This window comes from Bactrocera oleae, chromosome 6, assembly GCF_042242935.1.
Source record: "Bactrocera oleae isolate idBacOlea1 chromosome 6, idBacOlea1, whole genome shotgun sequence".
Lineage (NCBI taxonomy): Eukaryota > Metazoa > Arthropoda > Insecta > Diptera > Tephritidae > Bactrocera > Bactrocera oleae.
In genome coordinates this window covers 72,110,209-72,129,750 of record NC_091540.1, presented here as the reverse complement: position 1 = coordinate 72,129,750, position 19,542 = coordinate 72,110,209, and the positions used below count along the sequence as shown (strand labels likewise).

At 39.3% G+C, this 19,542-nt stretch overlaps 2 protein-coding genes and 1 long non-coding RNA gene across 3 annotated transcripts; all 3 read right to left on the bottom strand.

Moving 5' to 3' along the window:
• Positions 1-1,542: 1,542 nt before the first annotated feature.
• On the bottom strand, positions 1,543-4,196 carry tap (Basic helix-loop-helix neural transcription factor tap). Its single transcript, XM_014244377.3, has one exon. It carries the CDS (start codon positions 3,968-3,970, stop codon positions 2,618-2,620), a length of 1,353 nt encoding a protein of 450 aa, XP_014099852.2. The 5' UTR covers positions 3,971-4,196; the 3' UTR covers positions 1,543-2,617.
• A 4,747-nt stretch (positions 4,197-8,943) lies between these two features.
• On the bottom strand, positions 8,944-13,684 carry LOC138857661 (uncharacterized). The gene is made up of 3 exons (XR_011396852.1): positions 12,713-13,684; positions 11,722-12,096; positions 8,944-10,277 (listed from the first exon to the last, which is right to left on the bottom strand). It is a non-coding gene; the product is annotated as an uncharacterized lncRNA (long non-coding RNA).
• Positions 13,685-14,959: 1,275 nt separating this feature from the next.
• Positions 14,960-19,542, bottom strand: LOC106624624 (uncharacterized). The gene is made up of 8 exons (XM_036364274.2): positions 19,341-19,542; positions 18,835-19,273; positions 18,502-18,773; positions 17,833-18,441; positions 16,898-17,765; positions 16,234-16,832; positions 15,847-16,171; positions 14,960-15,781 (listed from the first exon to the last, which is right to left on the bottom strand). Exons 1-8 carry the CDS (start codon positions 19,425-19,427, stop codon positions 15,318-15,320), a joined length of 3,663 nt encoding a protein of 1,220 aa, XP_036220167.2. The 5' UTR covers positions 19,428-19,542; the 3' UTR covers positions 14,960-15,317.

The window sequence follows — 19,542 nt, the reverse complement described above, 5'->3', positions numbered from 1 at the left end:
GGTGACGTGAAATCGTAAAGTTTCCTATTGTTTCCTGCAATCCACTCATACACACACACACACGCTCATTGACTGACTGACAGACTGCTGGTTGGCTAACTCACCCCGTAACGAATTGCACGGGTGCGCTCTTACAGCCAAGCATAGGGGTTCGCGTGTGTGTTGGATCTGCCGAAGAGGCCGCGGTATTTACGCGTATGTGGCAATATTCCTGCTCACAGCGCGAAGCTGCTCGTTATTATTATTTATTTGAATTTGACGTTTCTTTACTTCGTCGAAATCTGTTGTTTTTAGGGTTGTTGTTATTACTGTTGTTGCTACTGATTTCACTGTTATTGTTGCGGACGGACAAACGTGAAAAAAATTGTTTGCCGATTTAATGACTTACATCGTTTAGCATACATGTATGTGAGTATGTGTGTCACATAGAAAAAACTATATGCAGTTCATTTACGAATCAAAGGACGCGGGAACGAAAAACTAATAATTTATAATAAATAACAAAAATGGTTCTAATATTGTTAGAACTTTCAATATTTGTAACGCTTTCAAGAGTTTTCATTTTTTGTTCGATGTTTCTTAAGCCGCTAAAATGTTCCGTCCGCTGTAGATTCTTTGGAAGTTGGTTCTTGAAAGCATCCAAAGTCGTGCTTGTTTTTCGTCCAACTGCTTTTCCACCTCCTCCTTCTCAATCTCTTTTGTTTGCCATCTTTATTGTGGAAATCATATTCTTGACTTTCTTATGACATGATTATTGTATATGAACAATTCTCGAAAAGAAATAGCCTTCGCTGGCAAAAGTACCATATGCTTAACTTTAATAAGGTTATTGATACGACTTTAATTGCTTCCAAACTAAATCTTTTACTCTACCTCAAACCAATGCGATTACGTCGCGGTCTCTAAAAATACTTTGCATATAATAAAATTTGTCCAATAGTTGCACCAGTCGAGCCATGGCTCTACTCACTGAGGCATCTCATCATAGAAATATATTGTTTGTAATTGGTAAAAGTAAATATTTTTGTCTCTTCTTCTCTGCGGAAAGGGTTCAAGATCACCACTCAAAGGTTTATAATCAGATCACAAATGGCATCGAAAAACCATGGATGTATTGCAATAGTATATTTATGCCACGATAAATGGCATTTAGTGATTTCCGGCTCTTTAGAAGTGGAAAAAGAAAAAAAAATTCCTTGAGATATTGTACACAAGTTCTATAGAGCTTTCAAAGTCCGTTAGGTTTTTGTTTTGGTGCATAGAGAGATTCTCGCTGCGGTTCTTTGAATATTTCTTAGCATTTATTTCTCCACAGTGTACTATCTCCCTTCAAGCCACTTGTGATATACGAGAATCTATTGCACTAAGTTGGAATTTTAGCGAGTATCACTTTGTTGCTTCCTGACGAGAGAACTGGTTAAAATTGTATAATGGTGCTGATGTTTCTGAGTTGGAAATAAAAATCCGTGTGTAAAATAAATACGTTAACACAATATTCTTCTTTCTCGAACTTTATTTTCATCAGCGTACATTTATTACGACAACTATGTATGTATATATTTCATTACATTACAACCTGTATTAATTGATTCGTTAGTAGACTCACCTAACTCTCGTAAACTTTAACCTCCTATAAAGTACTTTATTTTATTATCGGATATGACTAGCTTCCTGTTGAATGTATTACAATAAATTTCTAGCTTACTAAAATATATTCACTTATCTATTCACAAATATTTTCTCTTTGGTAAATATCAAAAATCTCACATTTCATAAAGCTTATAACAACTACTTTTAGGTACCTGATACTTTGAGTTAGTCTAATAGAACGCTGTCAAAAAAAAAATTAACAGCTAAGTTTCAAGTTCACTAATACCGTAATCTTGTATAAATACCTCCTCCAAAAATATAATTGTTATATTTTTGAGCAGTTGGTATTTGATAATATTTACTGTTATTAAAATGGGGATTTTCTGAAATGATCTGCTGAAGATCACTACAGCGAAACCCAATTTATAATAAAATAGTTTTTTTTTTTAAATATCGAAATTAATGTTTTATAATTTTGGTTTTTCAAAGAAGACTGATATGCAGATCCGTTACTCAACAGCGTAGAACTGCAAAGCAGTTTCTTTAATGAGATCTTATGGTATATATTCATATATATATATTGTTCAGAAGCATTGTTAAGACAAGCAACACGGGTTGTTTTCTCATCCCAACAAGGCTTCAGTAATTATTAGTTTTTAACTTTATTAGCACAACCATCATCTACAACAATTTTAAAGTATTCAATCAAGTCAATTGGAAATTTTGATTGACTTCAAAATTTGTGGATGAGTTCTCGTTGAGAATAGAAATTTTTTTAGTGAACTAAATTAATGGAACTGAAAAGTTTTGAGTTGTATACATGGCTTTGAAACTATAACCGATCAAGCAGTTGCAAAGATCATTGAGTGCCTAAAGCCATCCGTAGAACCCAAAAACCAATAACGTATTCCTATTTCTGTTACGATTGTCTGTGAACTAAATTGAAAATGTATACCCTCCAGTGGCCTTCTTCCTTCTCCAAATACACCTTTACTATATACACTAAAATATCTAACAGCGCCCGTTGCTATACGTGGGAATACTGTTCGAAGCTACTATGGCTGGTGTTCAACAGCTGTTCGTTGTAATCCTTCCAAGGTGGCGTTTGAGTGTAAAAACTGCTGGTGTGGTGAATCATGGACGGCTGCGCGATCTCCCTCCCTTGCCTCACCATGGGTGGTGATGGTGCGATTCTCGTTGGCTGATCCTCCGGAATATAACAGTTGCTGTTCGTAGACAGTTGGGTGTATAGAGGCTGTGTGGCGAATCCAGCTGGAGTGATGTCCGGCCTATTTCGCTCTTCTTGCGCGCATATACCACCCGTGTATATGACAGCTGAGGTGGGTTGAATGTTGGCTGCTGCTTCGAAGGTGCTTTTATACAGCTCATATTTCTCCTGAGAAAAGTGTGGATGCACCGCCAAGCGGTCGCCCAACGGCTTATGTGATTCATGTTGCACATTATAGGGGCGCATGTCACTACCATATGCGTAGCCTTGTGGGGGACGACCGCGTTGCAGCAGATGCTGTTGTTCCAAGTAGGAGTGTGTTGCTGGCATTTGTTCCTGAAGCTCATATGGCATACGACCGCTGAGCCCACAGCCCATGCTGTAGATACTCGTGTAGGGTTGTGGGTTAACGAAAATGGCATCAAAAAGCTCTTTGGTGATGCGTTCTCCGCTGAGTGTGAAGTTCTGCAGCTTCTCCAGATCGAGATTGATTGTGCCACCACTCTCCAGCACTTGTTCGAGCGCAAATATGTAATTGTGCGCAAACCGTAAAATCTCGATCTTCGTCAACTTCGTCTCTTCCGGCAGTGACGGCAACGTGACGCGTAGCCGCTCCAGGGCATCGTTCAGTGTATGCATACGATTTCGTTCACGATCGTTTGCTTTCATGCGCCGAACCTTTTTGATGCGTACCACCTGGGTAGGGCTCCGTGAACGCGTTACACGATTCTTGCCGACGGCATATTTGCGCTTTTGACGCGGTTCAGTCGGTTGATCACTACTTCCAGCGCCGGCGGCATTCTTTGTTGGTGTCGATGTTAGCTTGGGCGCGAACTCTGATTCTGTTGCCAGCGCTTTGCTGATCACATGCTCTACGAGTGTGCGTCCACTACGTGTACTATGGTTGCTGCTGGCATCGAGTAGTGCGGGAAATGAAACCCGCTCCATCAGTTGACCAACTCCGCTGCTATTGTAACAGCCAGAAGGCATGGCTGACTCGGTGGCCGCATAGAAATCAGCGCCAGCATCGAAGATGAGCTTACGCGGCGTAAGTTTGCAGTCGGTTTCGAAACTTTTCTCATAACCGCTGTCGTCGGACGAATCTTCAAACTCGAATGAGCGATCGTCAAAACCACTATAGCACGAAGACATTTTACTGTTATATTTAAAATCTGTTTATTTTCACCCAACAGTCAGTTATGAACACTTGTTACTTCGGCGTTTGTGCGCTTGACGAGATACGCAAACTTCGTTCACTTGACGACCCAGTAACGGTACGATTCAATGTCGATAGTATGCATTTTCACGCACGTAATTTTGTGTGTTTTTTACTTTTGTTGTGTGATCACTCGTTTGTGTTTCGGTTGTTGCCCGTTGCGCGTTTCTTTACCAACTAAACGGGCTTTAAGGGCGCTCATTAGTTTTATATTCGATGTGCGACCATCGCAACAACCCGTTGGCTAGCGCGCACTTATGAGCCGCTCGAGCAGTGCAACCCCTTGCGTATTGATGTCGGTCGTGGCGGCGCCATCTCAAATCCTGCCGATTACTGCAGGGGGTTGGTCTAGTTCGCAACAACTAAAACGGTTGCAGTGCTTTGTGGCCGCGCGGTGTGGAATGGCGTTGTCAATTGCGTTACCACCGCCGCGGCACCCTTACAAGCCGCCCAATGCTGAGGCACCAGCGTCGTGAGCTGTGAGTGTAGTCACCAATCGGAAGGATGACTTGGTCGAGCGACACTAATGCTTGTTGCGCGATCAAAGAGATTCGGCTGCAATCAGTTGGTGGTTCTGTGTGCGAGTGTGCGTGTGTGTTGCATGCAAGTCAGCAGCGCTGACTCTTCGTCTGCAGTGAAATTATGATTTTATGTGCGTATGTAAATGTTGTTAAGAGTTGCCAAATTTAGTCAAATAAATGGATTGGTTGGTTTAGTAAATATATCCTGTGTTTTTGGTGTTACAGGAGGCCTGGGCGAAAAATGCTGTCATATTTGGTAGAGAGGTTTGCCAAGGCAGATAACGGTTTTGCCAAAATAAGTCTACCATAAGAGTGCTACGTGAGCTGTACTTAAACACGGAATTTCGTTTATTATGAGGAAATTAATATTTGTGGAGCTCGTTTAACAGACTAGAGAATGAGAGTTCCAGACCTGGAAGTATTTTATGGACGCTTTAGATGGCTGGATATATTAGACCTCTGCATTGTTTCTGCACAACCCAAAGTTGGATCTGGTTTCCATGCCATTTGATTTTTAAGCTCAAAGAAACCAAAAATCGCGGAGGTAAACTGCAAGCCATGGATATAACTTTATGTAGCTAATAGAATTGCCCCTCTACCATATAGTCCAAAATTGTAATGCTTCATCTGCACCCGTATCCATATATGAGATATTGTCGTCTGCATAAGTCTATAATTGCCAACTAAACCTATAAAGCCAGTTGGAGCCTAGATTGCTTTTACGATCAGTTCCACTAAAAGAACTCATATGTTAAATATCTACCACTTGGCAACCCTAAATTATCAGAATATGCTTAAGGTTTTCTTTGTTAATTGTTTTTGTTTTTATACCTTTTTATGTTTGTCGATGAAATTGCGACGCGTACAAACAATCAAACTTGTACTACGCACACGCACACATTTGCACACACGCACGGCATGCAGAGGTAAGTCCACAACAACGTGTCGCCTCGAGGCTTATCAGCGGTAATGTGAGACGCATGCTTAAGGGTTGATACATTTAATTTACTCTCGCTTTTTCGCGAGTCCAACAACTCCCGCGTGCGTTCACGGTGAGTGGGTAGCAATTTCACTGCGCCAAGTATTAGCTCACCCCCGAGGGAAAATACTTACATACATACAAATTTGTTTATTTGAACACAAAGAGTCCAAATGCAAACCAAATCGGAAGCCGAGCAGGAAGGCAATGAAAAAAGAACTTTGTCGATTATCCACTGCCCAAACGGCCCGCTGGCGACTAATTGTGGCGCTGGCGCGATGCGTTCAATGTCCGTCAAGCAATTCTAGTGAGGATTCTCCAAGCATTAACCACTTGTGGCCGTTGCACTTCATGTGCAAATGTTGTGGAAACTGTTAAGACCTGTTTTGTTGGTGTTTTTTCGCCGCTCTACATATGTGTATGCAGGCAAAAGTAAGGAAGTGACCATTTTGTTGTGGCCCCAATGGCGATATTTCTTTCTTTTTGCAATACAAACCGCAAATTATTATGCCACAGAGAATCTTGATTGTTCATTGTTCCGAAAATTGGTTTGTAATCACTTCGGAAGCTCCTTTTATGCGAAAGAAGCTGTGGGCAGGTGGATGAGAGGATGAAAGGAATTGACACAGGGGAGACATCGTTATACAAAATAAATGATTATAGTACTTCTAATACATGGAGAAAAGGCGATTACGCTCGTTGACATAATTTAATCGGCAGTAAAATGTTTAACTCGAGAGTAGAGCAGCGATAGTTATCTGCTTATTATTTAGTTTACAAATGACATTATGCCCCTTTTGAGAATTTGGATGGGTAATATAATGTTTTTACCTATAAACTGGAAAGAGAGGGCTGCCAACGCTTTCTGTTGAATCTTTCTTTGAATTTCACTAATAATATTTCGAAGTACATCATAGATATAAAGACATATAAGGACTATGGCCTAAGTTTATGGAATTCGGTCTGATATTCGATGGAGAATTAAATTGTTTCGTAGGTGGAAGAGATCCAAGAGGTATTATAACCAGTGATCGACGTCTTCATCTTGTAGATCATATGGTAGTATGTCAAGCTGGATCGTTATTTGGTAGCAATTTACAAGCTGCGGTGCCGTGTTTGAAGTTGTCCACTATCTCTCCGCAAGGCCTGGGTTTGATAAAAGCTTCTATACAACATCAAGGTATCTTCACGAAATTTGGCATGGATTATTATTTAAGACAACAACATACAAATTGAATCAAGTTCTTGTAACGAGCCTTGTATTTGTGAAGGAGTATTCTAATTTCGGTGCATACCGAAGTTAACGTTTTTTCTTGTTTCTAATATCGATTGGCATTCGAAAGGGTTCTCCTGAAAAGTGGCTATATATACGTGGTGTGTTCAAAAAATAACGGGAGTTTTCGTTTAAAAGAAATATTTATTAATTTGTCTATATTAATGTTGTCGCCTTCAAAATAGTCCCAATTTGATATTATGCACCTTTAGCTCTTTCATCGATGCGCTTTTATATATTATTTTTGACCAAGAATGCACGAAAAAACTCTTAAATCTATTTCTTTTAACCTTAGCGACTGTTACTGATAAAGTAAGCAATAAATACAGCTGAAAATGTTATCATACTTCAGGGACATGTCTATCAATACGAGGATAACAAAAATTGACCATTGGACTCGCCACACTCGCGAAATTTTAATTTCCCTTGTTTTCGAACATACCTTGTACAAATACATAAAAACGACATTCAATTTGTCAATATACTGTTAAAGGCGATATTAACGATAATCGAAATTTTCTTCGATTTTTCTTAGTAATTTTGATCAAACTCACAAACTAGGCGAAAAGGCGGTTCGCATCTGAAAGTTTTTCTACTTTTCTAATTGTCATATCACATTCTTGTCTGCTGTTGGCAAGGAAAATTTGGAACGAACCTTTAATGACCACTTTGTAAAATGGAGGATAAATAAAGAGAACGAGTCCATTCTGAAATTCTGTTATGAATGCTGATATATAATTCAAATATAGAATTTTCTTAATTTTCTAAATTTATAAATTTCATGGCCATTAATTGAGACGCTTAATGTTTAACCATAATACTACTGACCAAATTACTCTTATATCATTTAGAACTGGAAATCTAAAATTTTAGATTTCACTCGAGCCATTGCATAACTCGTTATTTTCTGTGTCGTTACGCCTGGTACACGTTCCTATTAGTAACAAGTAAGGAAGGGCTAAGTTCGGATGTAACCGAACATTTTATACTCTCGCAAAGTCAAATGGTATACTCGTTTGAGATTTCTTTGTGGATTGACTGATATTTTCGGTAGAAGGTCAACTATAGGCACTGGGTCCACATATTTAGTACTTAGGGGTTTGAACAGTTTTGGTTCGATTTAGACAATTTTTGGCCGCAAGGTGGCATACTTTAATTGCATTATTCACGCAAAGTTTTACCCCGATATAATCATTGTTACCTGATTTGCATAGTGGAAAGTGAAAGAATCAGATGGAATTGAAAATGGTGTCATGTGGAAAATAGGCGTGGTTGTAATCCGATTTCGCCCATTTTCGCACTATGACATAGAAACATGAAAAGAACGTTACGCACCGAATTTGGTTGAAATCGGTTAAGCAGATCTCAAGATATGGGTTTTCACCTAAAAGTGGGCTGTGCCACGCCCACTGTTTATTTTTGAACGCGGTTCCTATAAAGTCATCTTATACCATCTCAGAGATAAAATTTAATGTCTCTGGCGTGTTTAGTGCTTGATTTATCGCGCTTTTAGTAGTTTTTAACAGTACCGTTATATGGGGAGTGGGCGGAGTTGCCACCCGATTTCAACTATTTTCACACCGTCAATAGAAGTGCTAAAAACATTTGCTTCCAGTGAATTTTGTTATTATAGCATTAGCGGTTTAGGAGATATGCACATTAAACCTATTAGAGGCGGGACCACGCCCACTTTAAAAAAAAAAGTTTTAACTGCAGATGCCCCTCCCTAATGTGATCCTGTGTACCAAATAACAGTCTTGTATCTTATTGCGGAGCTTAGTTATGGCAAGTTATTTGTTTTTGATTAATGGCGTTTTGTGGGCGTGGCAGTGGTCCGATTACGCCCATCTGCAATACCAACCGTCTCACGGTACCATGAAACATGTCTACCAAGTTTCATAAAGATATCTCAATTTTTACTCAAGTTAGAGCTTGCACGGACGGACGGACAGACGGACGGACGGACAGACGGACGGACGGACAGACAGTCACCCGGATTTCAACTCGTCTCTTCATCCTGATCATTTATATATATATAACCCTATATCTAACTCGATTAGTTTTAGGTGATACAAACAACCGTTAGGTGAACAAAACTATTATACTCTGTAGCAACAGGTTGCGAGAGTATAAAAATAATCAACTCATAATCAAATAAGTAGAGCTTAGTAAGATTCTAGAAAGGGATGCAATTGAATGACATTTAACTATGCTCATATTTGCTTTGTTAGTATTATTTATTCATAGACTCCTTAAGCCCCCTTTTTGCTTATTATTGGACTTAATTGCTTTTTAAACAACTTAACATCGTTAAATGGGGAATACTCAGCAGCCTGTGTAATATTATCTAATGCACTAATTCAATAAATTAACCCTTTAAAATATTGCTCGCTCACGAGCGTTTAAACACTTCGGCTCTTGTTCGCACTCAAGTGCCCGAGTCTGTCACAATTTTCGTAGGCGTGACAGCGGTGGCATCACCCGAGCATTTGTGGTATCATAACATGGTCACGTGACATGACGTGCGCCACATACCGAGCCATATTTGAATATCGTAATAGCGTAATTACATGACAAAAGGCGCAACAGTCCGTGCAAGTGGCGATGACACCATAACCGTTAGCCGGCCATTCTTCGTAGACAACGAAACACGCCTTCAAAGGGGCATAGTGGATTGCGGAAATCGAAAGCCAAAGCAATCGGTTTGTAAGCTTTGACTGGCGCCTGTTGGCACTTACCACACCCGCACGTGTCGCCCAGGATCGCAAGGTAAACAAACCAAGCGAGTAACCAGCGCTGCAGGTTGGCGGTGCGCGCACACATACTACCACGGTTGTTTGAATAACTGGTTAAGCGATTGAGTGGTTACTGCCACAAGTCCTTAAGTCATTGTGTTGGTGGCGGTGGCGTGAGTGTCGCGTGCCACCAACAGCCGTTAGACTCTGCTGCCACTACTGCAACTGTTTCAAGTGCTGAAGAGAATCCACGACGAAGCTGAGGCGGTTGTCGGCGGTTGGCGTGACAGTTGGCAGGAAGCGGCTTAAACCACGAATAACAAATTGTCTTGTTGGCATAATAAGTGGCACGTGCGGCTAATAAAAATTTAAATAAATAGAACACAAAAACAAATTTAAGCGATTTAATAAAAAATGTATAGATATGAGCATGTGTTCATAAGATGAATGGGACATTTTAAGCGTGAAATATACTCTTTGGTATTAGAGAAAATGTAAAAAACAATATAAAATAACCGCAATCTAGGAAGATGGATTTAATGCTACATTGTTCGATTTAGAGTAGATCGAGCATTAGTGTCCCTAAAGAATAACAAAGTTGCGGGTACTGATGATTTAAGTGTTCCTTGTGCAAGCCACATAAATTACTCCATTACCGCGGTCTGTTCCATTGAAGTCTAGCTTTATATAGGAAAAATCAATATAATGGTATTTTCCCCAAATCTTGGAATATACCTGAAAAAAACGGATAGAATTTCAGCATTTATTAATCAGAAGAACACTTAATCAGTTAATTACAGGACTTCTAGGCAAACAATTTTGTAAGTCCTAATGACATGTTGTTCGTTGTAGCAACAGAAAACTATCCGCAAATAATTTTTGAAAATACTGTCAAGTTGACAGTTCCTGAGAGCATTTCGGCATTTCGGTGGTATATATCCGACTGCAATACTTGATTTAACTCGTCACACTTCTTTTTCGCCAGCTTCGATAAAAATCGGGCGGATGATCTGCTGGTGAACGAGACCAAGACGAGTTATCTCCTGTCATCAAATAAATAGACAGAGCCTCTGCGTCTTGGTTGGTAGAGGTGTGGACAAAGTAGAAGGAGAAATAAGAAGTAAGTATGGAAACCCTGTCTAACATTTCAATATAGTCTATGTACAAACGCAACCAATCTTTCTTTAATGAACTTCAGGAAAACCTTCAAAAACCCTTCAATAGGTGCACATATCTATAGATATAGATATAGTGAATTTCAAAACGAATCCAAGTTAATTTCATTGGAACGTGGACACATGGTTTATCCAGTGTATATTGGGTACCTTTTAATATTGGTATATTACGGTGTTGGATTAAGAATATAACAAATATCTAAAAGCTAAACATTGTTATTATCCCGCTGTTGTCTAAAGTGCGGTTAAGCTAACTTCGAAAGAAGTCGGGACCTTTACAAGTATTTGTTAAATAAACGTTCTCTAACTTGGAAACTTGGAAAAGACAAACCAAGACATAACAATTCATAGACAACCAAATGTATTTGTATTCTGTATTCCAGTATTTAACTAACGAAGTGATACTGACCGAAATATGATATTGGAAGCAAATGGGAATATTTAATAATAGTATTAATACGAAATAATTTTACCAAATTTTGTATGAAAGATTGGTTCCACTCTCATTTTTCCACAATAGGTGTGGAGAATTCGCTGTTAATGTTGTGTGCCTTTCTGATTTGACTAAAATTAATGTCGATATAAATATGCGTTTGTATGTAATAGTATCCTTCCATCGAATGGAGCCGTCGTGTTTGCCTGTTTGCCACTGTGCAAATTGCGGACAATGTGTCGATCACATTAAAATTCATTTCGCTCATTGTCCTTGACAATGCCATGGCGTTAGGGTGTCATAAAATTTTGCAGCCTAATCGACGAAGCGACGGCTGCTGAACTGGTCAAACGAATGAAAAAAAGCAGAACTTCCTGGGGTATAGAATTCTATTTATTTTAGACGAGTCTTCTATGCATTTTTTCTACATATTTGCTTAGCACCAACACACACGCAAATGCACAGCCATGATTGGGTGTGATGGATGGGCCAAATACAACATGGACCTTCGAAATTCGCTGGCAAATATATGTAGATATCTAGATAAATACACATGGATATGTGCACTTACAAATGTAGATACGATGTTTATGTGTGTGTGTGTGCTTTTTGACAGCACAGCCAAATGATAATCCCAAAGCGGGGGTTCCTGCGAATGCACATTGCGCGCCTGCATTGTTGCTTTGTTTTCGTTATTGATGTTCCAGCAGATTTGAAGTGTACTTTTCTCGCTGGATAATTATGCATTATGTACATATGTATGTGTTTGTTGGTTTGTGTGCAGATTTTCGAACTTATTGTTTTGTCTGTTTACTTAGTGGCTCTCCTTTACCGGCAGTCAATGTCTAAAGGTTATAATCTTGATGTGGGTAAACAATATCGCCCGAATGTCCAGGTATTGGTTGGGTCACAATTTGAAGAATTCTCGAACGCTGCACTGAGTTGGCTGCAATGGGTACAGTAAGAAAGGAAATTAGTCAATGTAGCAAACCTTTGCCATGAGTGTAAGGAACTTTAAAAAATCAACTGCCCGGAGTAGTACTAAAAGAGTAAGCGTAGACTAGGAACTTGCAAAGACTCAGCTCATATGTAAAGACAATTATTTCAAAATTGGTTTTTGTTTTGTTGACTTCATAAAATCATTTGAAGAACTTTGCCCACATTGTCCTGGTATCTGTACCCCCTCTAACATGATTCATTGTATACTGTAATATATAAATAGAGCCTTCGGAAAGCATCGTTTCTTTTACAGTGCAGATACCGAAACCGGAATAAACACGGATTATGTGGACAGATGAAGCGATGGGGGGCCCAAAATTAGTCAGTAAATCGGCGTAAAGAAATTCGACGAACTCCGCAATGTTGGTCCACCGTTTGGTTGGATCTATAAAGAAGGAGTCTTAAACGTGGCCAATGAGAACGGAATGATCGACGGTGGTGCTATAATCTAGCTACAAAATGGTTTTATCTGAAAACGACTCGTGCGTCCAACTCGATTCGTAAAATTGGCTTTTATTTTTGTTTGTTTTAATTACGAGCATAATTTTATTATAACTACCCACCAGACGACTTTTAGGTAGTCCTCGCTTTCTTCCCAGTTCATGAGATTTGCCACACTTTCCATTAAATTCGAATGTGTGAGTGCGTCAAATTCGAGTGTCCACCGAAAAACACGCACAAAAGCCAAATCGAATTCCAGGTGCAGTCAAATAAAAACGATTTACACATTTTCCATTCAACGACAGTGCAGCGCGACGAATCGGGGTGGGAATTCTTTCAACACAATGCCGTCGAATTGCAGTAAAATCTCAAATTACAACACTAACTTTCACGCAGACGGATCGGGGAAGCTGGTGGTGTTGCCGCTGCAAAGGTCGTCGATGCTGTCGATGAATTTCAATGTACACAATCCCACTGATACACATATTGTATGTGTGCGTGTGTGTGTGGGCCTCGAGGGTAGTGCGGCAAGCATAAGGAGCGTTACGAATTGAATTTACGCCGCTTGTTAGAACGCAATTAGCTCGAGGCAACTAGTGTTCATACCAGCGTACAAGCACTCACACACTCGAATACGTCCAGGTTTGACGGAGCAATGTTTGATTTGTTTAAATAAAAAACGCAATGTATAAATTATTTGAGTTAGGCCCGTAGGCCATTGGTAAATATTTTCTACATAACTGTTCATAAGTAAATAATATCCACGCCGCATGCAATATTTACACACGCGCGCGCACACATACATATATATATGTAGACGCCAGAATTCGAACAGGTTTTTTCACTGCTCTCCATTAACGGTGGTGCACAATTAAAGCGAAATTAATGCAAATTATCTCAATGAGCACAAATCAAATTAAGGGTTAAGATCTCCGCAAACACCATTCGTACATACATATATATGTACATACATAATCATGAAGTTCTTTGCCTTTGCCTTTTCCAGTTCTCCAACTCTATTGTGCTGATATTTTTTAAGAGCGCATGCTTAGAACACTATATCGCCTTCATTTCCAAGTCTTTCGAGTCTCAACTCTTGATAAACATCAAGTTCTTTGTTGGCTTTCTTGACTTCGTCTCTAGTCAACCACTAACCCTTTTAAAAAATAAAAAAATTCTTAACGCTTGTCGTAAAATGAGCTCAATATTTTTTAAAAAATAGGTTTTATTAAAAAATAAATGCCTCGGTAGTTGTGTGAATTTGACGTTAAAAGTAAGATATAAGTTTAGTGTCGTTTTGCAGAGATCCTTTCCGCAGTTCTCAAATTGGTTAGACCCTTTCGGCTCTACATTAGTATGACAAGGTCTCGCCCGTAGTTTTGATAGTTTGAAGTGTTTTTGTGTATGGAGAGTATTTGTTGTTATTGTCAAAAGTGTTCAACGGGAATTTTTTTGGCTCTTCCAGGCATTCCAGCACTGCCACCCACTTGCATCGTACCTACGACTGTGGACCGTAGTCGGAACGTACTCTGATTTTAATTCGGCCAAGAATGTCAACGCGGCAGCATTCCTCTATATAATTTGGCGAATATTTGCTCTCTCCGATACGAAAAGAATTCCATTGGTGGAATGAAATCACAAGTAGAGCTTCATAGCTTAAATTACTGGTGCTCACCTATAATTTCCGATTCAAACATTTTTTCACATTGTATAATATATTGAAATTATGGCTTTCTGTCAACGCTATAACGGTGGACTAAGGCGCATTGAAACCTTTCTTCGATATACGCTATTTGTACTATTAGAAATCGCGCTTCTATTACTGTTAAATTTTAAATTGTTAGATAAAAGAAGGTCCATGCTTTTATTAACTTTTATTATTTGCTGTCTGCATTGCCTGTTTTCAAAACAAAATAAATAATTCATAAAATATATTGGCGAAAAATGTCAGTGCTTTCTCGATGCACAATCAACTAAGAGCGCGACATACATAAGTATGTGTGTATGTACGCGCATGCATGTGTTTATTTTAAGGGACACGCCTAGTGTGAATTTTTAAAAACTCAATTTTGTTGATTTAGCATATTTCGACAGTATATATGTACCTTTAAAATAACATACTAAAATTAAATTAATATTTCACATATTTTTGAGATACAACTTTCTTTTTATTTTTTATATATTTCTGCGTACAATGACTTGCCAATTTATGGAAAATTTCATTTTAGCCGGTTAAAAACTGAATTAATTTTTGAATTTTGTTAAACTTAAATGTTTTTATTTTAACAATCGGAGGTCATCGAGTTCGGAATATCTTACAGAATTATATTTTTAATTTTTTTGCTTTCAAACACGGTGAGAGCCGCAACTACTGCATACGTTTAGAAGCTTTATTTTTATATATTTTTTTTCAATTTATGTATATATTCACTAGTTGTGAGTAAATACATTTATTCTCAAAATTTTAATATACCTTACAGTAGTTTTATTTAAATTACAAAAAAAAACACCTTTCTTCTAGACGATCACACTGGGTGTGCCCCTTAAAAAGTTGAAAAGATCATACATGGTATGTAAAGGAAAATATTTTTGCGCGTTAAATTTAACAATGAGTTAAAATTGTAAATTCTGCAAACCAAATCCTCTTAAACGTAAATACTGCAAAATTATATTTCTCTTGCATTCATAAATAAAACTTATGTACTAAAATCGCTTCACCGACTTAAACTAAATCCTGTATAGTGGTATTTCCTCCTCATATAATGGGTCCGCAGTTATGTCAACTTCCTCTCGTACGGTCTGCAATGAGCCAAAGCGTTCCACTTCATCCGACGACGATGAGGATGATATTTGTATATAATCGATAATGGGTAAGCTGGTGGCGTTTACAGTAGTGGCCACACTGCCACCACTTGTTTCATTGGTGGAGATGCGAAACTTCAAACCACTGGCGCTGCGTGGTGTTACTTTCAAGCTCTTCGATTGCGCACGCTGAACTCTTGCATGCATCGACGAGCTGCCAAATCTGCCACGCATTGGACGAGCTACGCGTCGTTTCTGTTTATACTCATCCGAATCGGTGGATGACTCTGATGAGTACAGGCGACGCTTAAGTGTGTCCAATAAGGTGCGCTCAGCTCCAAAAGAATTGCTGCTCGACTTTGAGGTTTCATCCGACTCAATGTAGGTCGCTGTAAGTGAATCAAGTTCATTTAGAATATAAAAAAGAGAAGTGTTGTAAGTCTATAGAGCTAACCTCTTCGTTGTGCACGTCGCTGCTTGCACATTCGATCGGCCACTGCTTGCAAATCCATGCGCTGCAAACGTACGCTGGGTTGTCGTAGTTTTCGCACATCGGCGACTGTGAGTCTGCGCAAACGAACACACAATTTCTTCTTCATGCAAAGCTGAATAAGATTATCTTCTTGCGCTGTTCTCTCCACAGGCGCCAACACCCGCTCATTCGCTTTAATGAGATTTTGAGCGTCTTTTTCATCCTCCCCTTGCTCATCTTTGCTGAAGTCATTAACTTCGTCACTGTCCCGACGGGCAGTTGTAGAGACGTCGCTTTCGTCATCGAGCTGCAAAATTGTAGAGAAATTAGTATAATTAGAATGCTAAATTAAATATTTAAAGGCACAACCATTTCAACATCGGTGGTGCATTCTTGTTTGCACTTAAACGCCTCTGCTTTCTGTGTGCTTTCTTTTAGTCTTCCGTCAGTCTTTTTGTTCTCTCCCAAGTCCAAGTTACTAGCAGCCCCCTCATTTTTGATGGCCTCGACCATTTTATACCTTTTTCGCTGTTGGTAAAGTAGTTTGGCCGTCTTCATTTTCAGCATTTCTAATTCGGTCGACTTGCTGTACAGGTTACCAGTCTCCAAATGTAGTACTCTATTCTCAACGGTTTTTAATTCCTGGGAATTTAGGCTCCATATATCCGCAAAGGGTCTGAAGCCGCTGGTACTATTATCGAATAACTTGCGTTCTTTTAAAATTTCATTGAAGTCTCGCTTAGATTCATTTGCTGCAGTTGTTGAGCCGGTGGGGGCGTCGTCTTTTTCACCACAAGCTTCTTTTTTCTCCTCCACTGCGGTTTCGTTTGTATTCTTGACTTCATCTGCGCTGGTGGTAAAATCATCCTTTTCCAGGACATTCGCGATCATAGCAGCAGCGCGGGCTCTGGTGCGACGTGTGCTCATGAAGTACGAGTCGAAAAGTTCTGAGTGATCGTTTTTCTTCGCTATAGTCGGAAAGGAAATTGTTAACAGTAAAATTGTGCGTGTGTGTCGGTCGAGAGCAACTTACGTTCATGTTTAGCCGGCTCATCCAGGTCAGAGTCCGCTTCGAAGTCCTCCGAGTCCTCGTCATCGTTGTCATCGCTGCTGTCCTTATTGAAATTAGGTGCATTCGAGTTCTCGTAGCCCTGCTCGATGCTGCCATAATCCAGCTGCGGTCGGTGTTTGTATTTTTCATAGTCAATTTTTAAAAATTTCAGCCGATCGTTTGCCTCAGCCATGTTTAGCTCCACAAAGTGGCGCTTTTTGTCGGCGTCTTTAAGTAAAGTTTTGCAACGTTTCCTCAATTCCACCCAGTCGAGAGCCCAGGCGAAACTTTTGTTTCGCGGCAAGAAGATGACGGTCAGAAGATCCTTAATGGTGTTGTCTGGCAATTTGAAGGCACGCAATGCTTTATACAGTGGTCCATAATCAAAGTCGGGCGCTTCATGATTGGCCAGTTTTAATATTTCCTTCACATCGATCGTCGAACTAAGCAGTCCGTACTTAGCGTTTATGGCGTTCACCTTTTCGCCCCTGTCACCTTTTTCGCGGCGATCTCTTTTTCCCTCATATTTCTCCTCTTCGTCATAATTTTCGACAGTTTCGAAGCGATGACTAAGTCGATTCGAACGCATACCACTACGTATAACGGTTTCATAGTACTTCTTACATGGATTCAAATAGAAACCAGTTAACCAAAATTCCTGTTCCATAAATAGGTGATCTTGGAATATAATGGCCAGATCTTCAAAGAGCCGCGAGAGTTTCACTTCGAGATTCAGCAAAAACTCGGGTGTTAGTCCCGGATGGTACCGCCAAGTTTCGATGGCGTTCAACTGCAAACCAATGATTTTTAGAAGCACTATCAGCTTGGCGAAATACCAGCCTTTGTGTGTCTAAAAGTTAAAAAAAAGATACAATAAGTGATTGCGTAAATACCATATCAAGCTAGTAAGGGTTTACCCTCTTCACCAGCACCGTGTAAACATAGTTAAGAACTTCCTCATTATTGGGCAGGTGCTGGAAAACAGAATCTACAAGCCGATCGCTTTCCGCTTCCAAAGTGGTAACTGCTTGCTGACCATCCTCCATATGTTCACTACTGCCTATATTACTTAATCGATTACCTTTACACATTTTCGTGCAGAAATCCGTCATATTTTCCTTTGTTGCGGACAAACTGTGGCTTCGACGTTTCATTTCTTTTTTGTGCAATTCCTGCATCATGAATTCTTCACTGCGTTCTCTTTCATTGATGTATAGATGCATCACGCGTTTGAAATCATTAATGCGCTTGCCGAAATCGTCCTCGTTCAATTTATTCATTTCCATTAATAAATTGCCGAGCAGATAGCTCATATACGATTGTGATATGACGCCAAATAGGCTCACAAAGTTTTCATCGTACGAGTCGTATATGAAGGCGTCAATGAACTCATTACTGCTTATATTTAGATTAATACAGGTTATGGCTATGTAACGTGCGGGTGTGTACTCCATTTGTTCTTCGGGATTTTTGGTAACGCTCCTTACTTCCGTCATATTTTGGTAGTAAAATCGTATGTTATTCACCTGAAAAAAATGTGGATTGTATACCGGAGGATTTCATTTTTCATTTACTTTTATACTTACCACATTATCAATAACGAAACCACGATTGTCATCCATTTCATATATGGCCATGAGATAAATATGGCAAATAAGAATTAAACACTTTTTGTGTTGATCCCTTATTTCTGGGTAGGACTGTTGAGATAGAAGCTTCATCTCCTCATAATCATGATTCCAAGCGGCAATAATGCGCATTGATAATTTACGAGCACCTTCGAAAAATCCGGCGTCAAAGAGCTTAATGAGCCGTAATAACAGCAAAACCAAACCTTCCTTTTTCAAATGTTCGATATCTATGTGTACAAAATTATTAACATTATTACAAAATACACAAAAAGAAGCAGATTTCATCACCTTCGGCAGCAGCTGGTGCTTCTACATGCTCACTAGAGTAAGTCAAACTTCTTATAAGGTTGCTATTACACGCTATAAACTGTTTCAGATATGGTATGCCCCAAGGTTTGATTCCTAATTGCAACGCGTAGTCCCAGTCAAAGACATTTCCATACAACTTCATCAAGATATCTTTGGCCCGTCTAATACACACTAAAAGCATTGCCTTGTATTGTGGTTTGCATTCTTCCCATTCATTGCTGAACCATATATCTAGAGAGTATTGTGTAATTTGTTTTAGAACCGTACATAAGTGAGGTGATATTTCTTCCTTGTTTGTCAATTCATCCCAATGTCCTTGGCACACTTCCCAGCCGTATAGCACTAGCTCCAAGCGTTCACGTGCCATTAACTGGAACACGTCCAAGTCGGAATCCTTCATGGTGTAGAAGAATTTCAACTAAAATAAACAATAGAAACAGATCAACTTTCGTAGAAATAAATAGAAATATATAGCCAATGCTTACCGCAACGAATTCATGGAACCCAACTTGTAGAGCAGAACTGCAGAAATGCTCCCGGTTTTGCGCATTGTAAGGTAAAATTACATCCATTTCTTGTTTGTATTCGTTGTATTTTAACAAATTTACTATTTTATTTGCATTATTTACAGTCTGCTATAATTCACAAATTATTCTAATACACCGCATACAAGAAACTGAAAACAGC

Coding starts and splice junctions, on each gene's coding strand:
- LOC106624624 (XM_036364274.2), bottom strand. CDS start 19,427: ATGGATGTAATTTTACCTTACAATGCGCAAAACCGGGAGCATTTCTGC. Junction 16,833..16,897: donor TGAGCCGGCTAAACATGAAC/GTAAGTTGCTCT, acceptor TTCCGACTATAG/CGAAGAAAAACGATCACTCA. Junction 15,782..15,846: donor GCGACGTGCACAACGAAGAG/GTTAGCTCTATA, acceptor ATTCACTTACAG/CGACCTACATTGAGTCGGAT.
- tap (XM_014244377.3), bottom strand. CDS start 3,970: ATGTCTTCGTGCTATAGTGGTTTTGACGATCGCTCATTCGAGTTTGAA.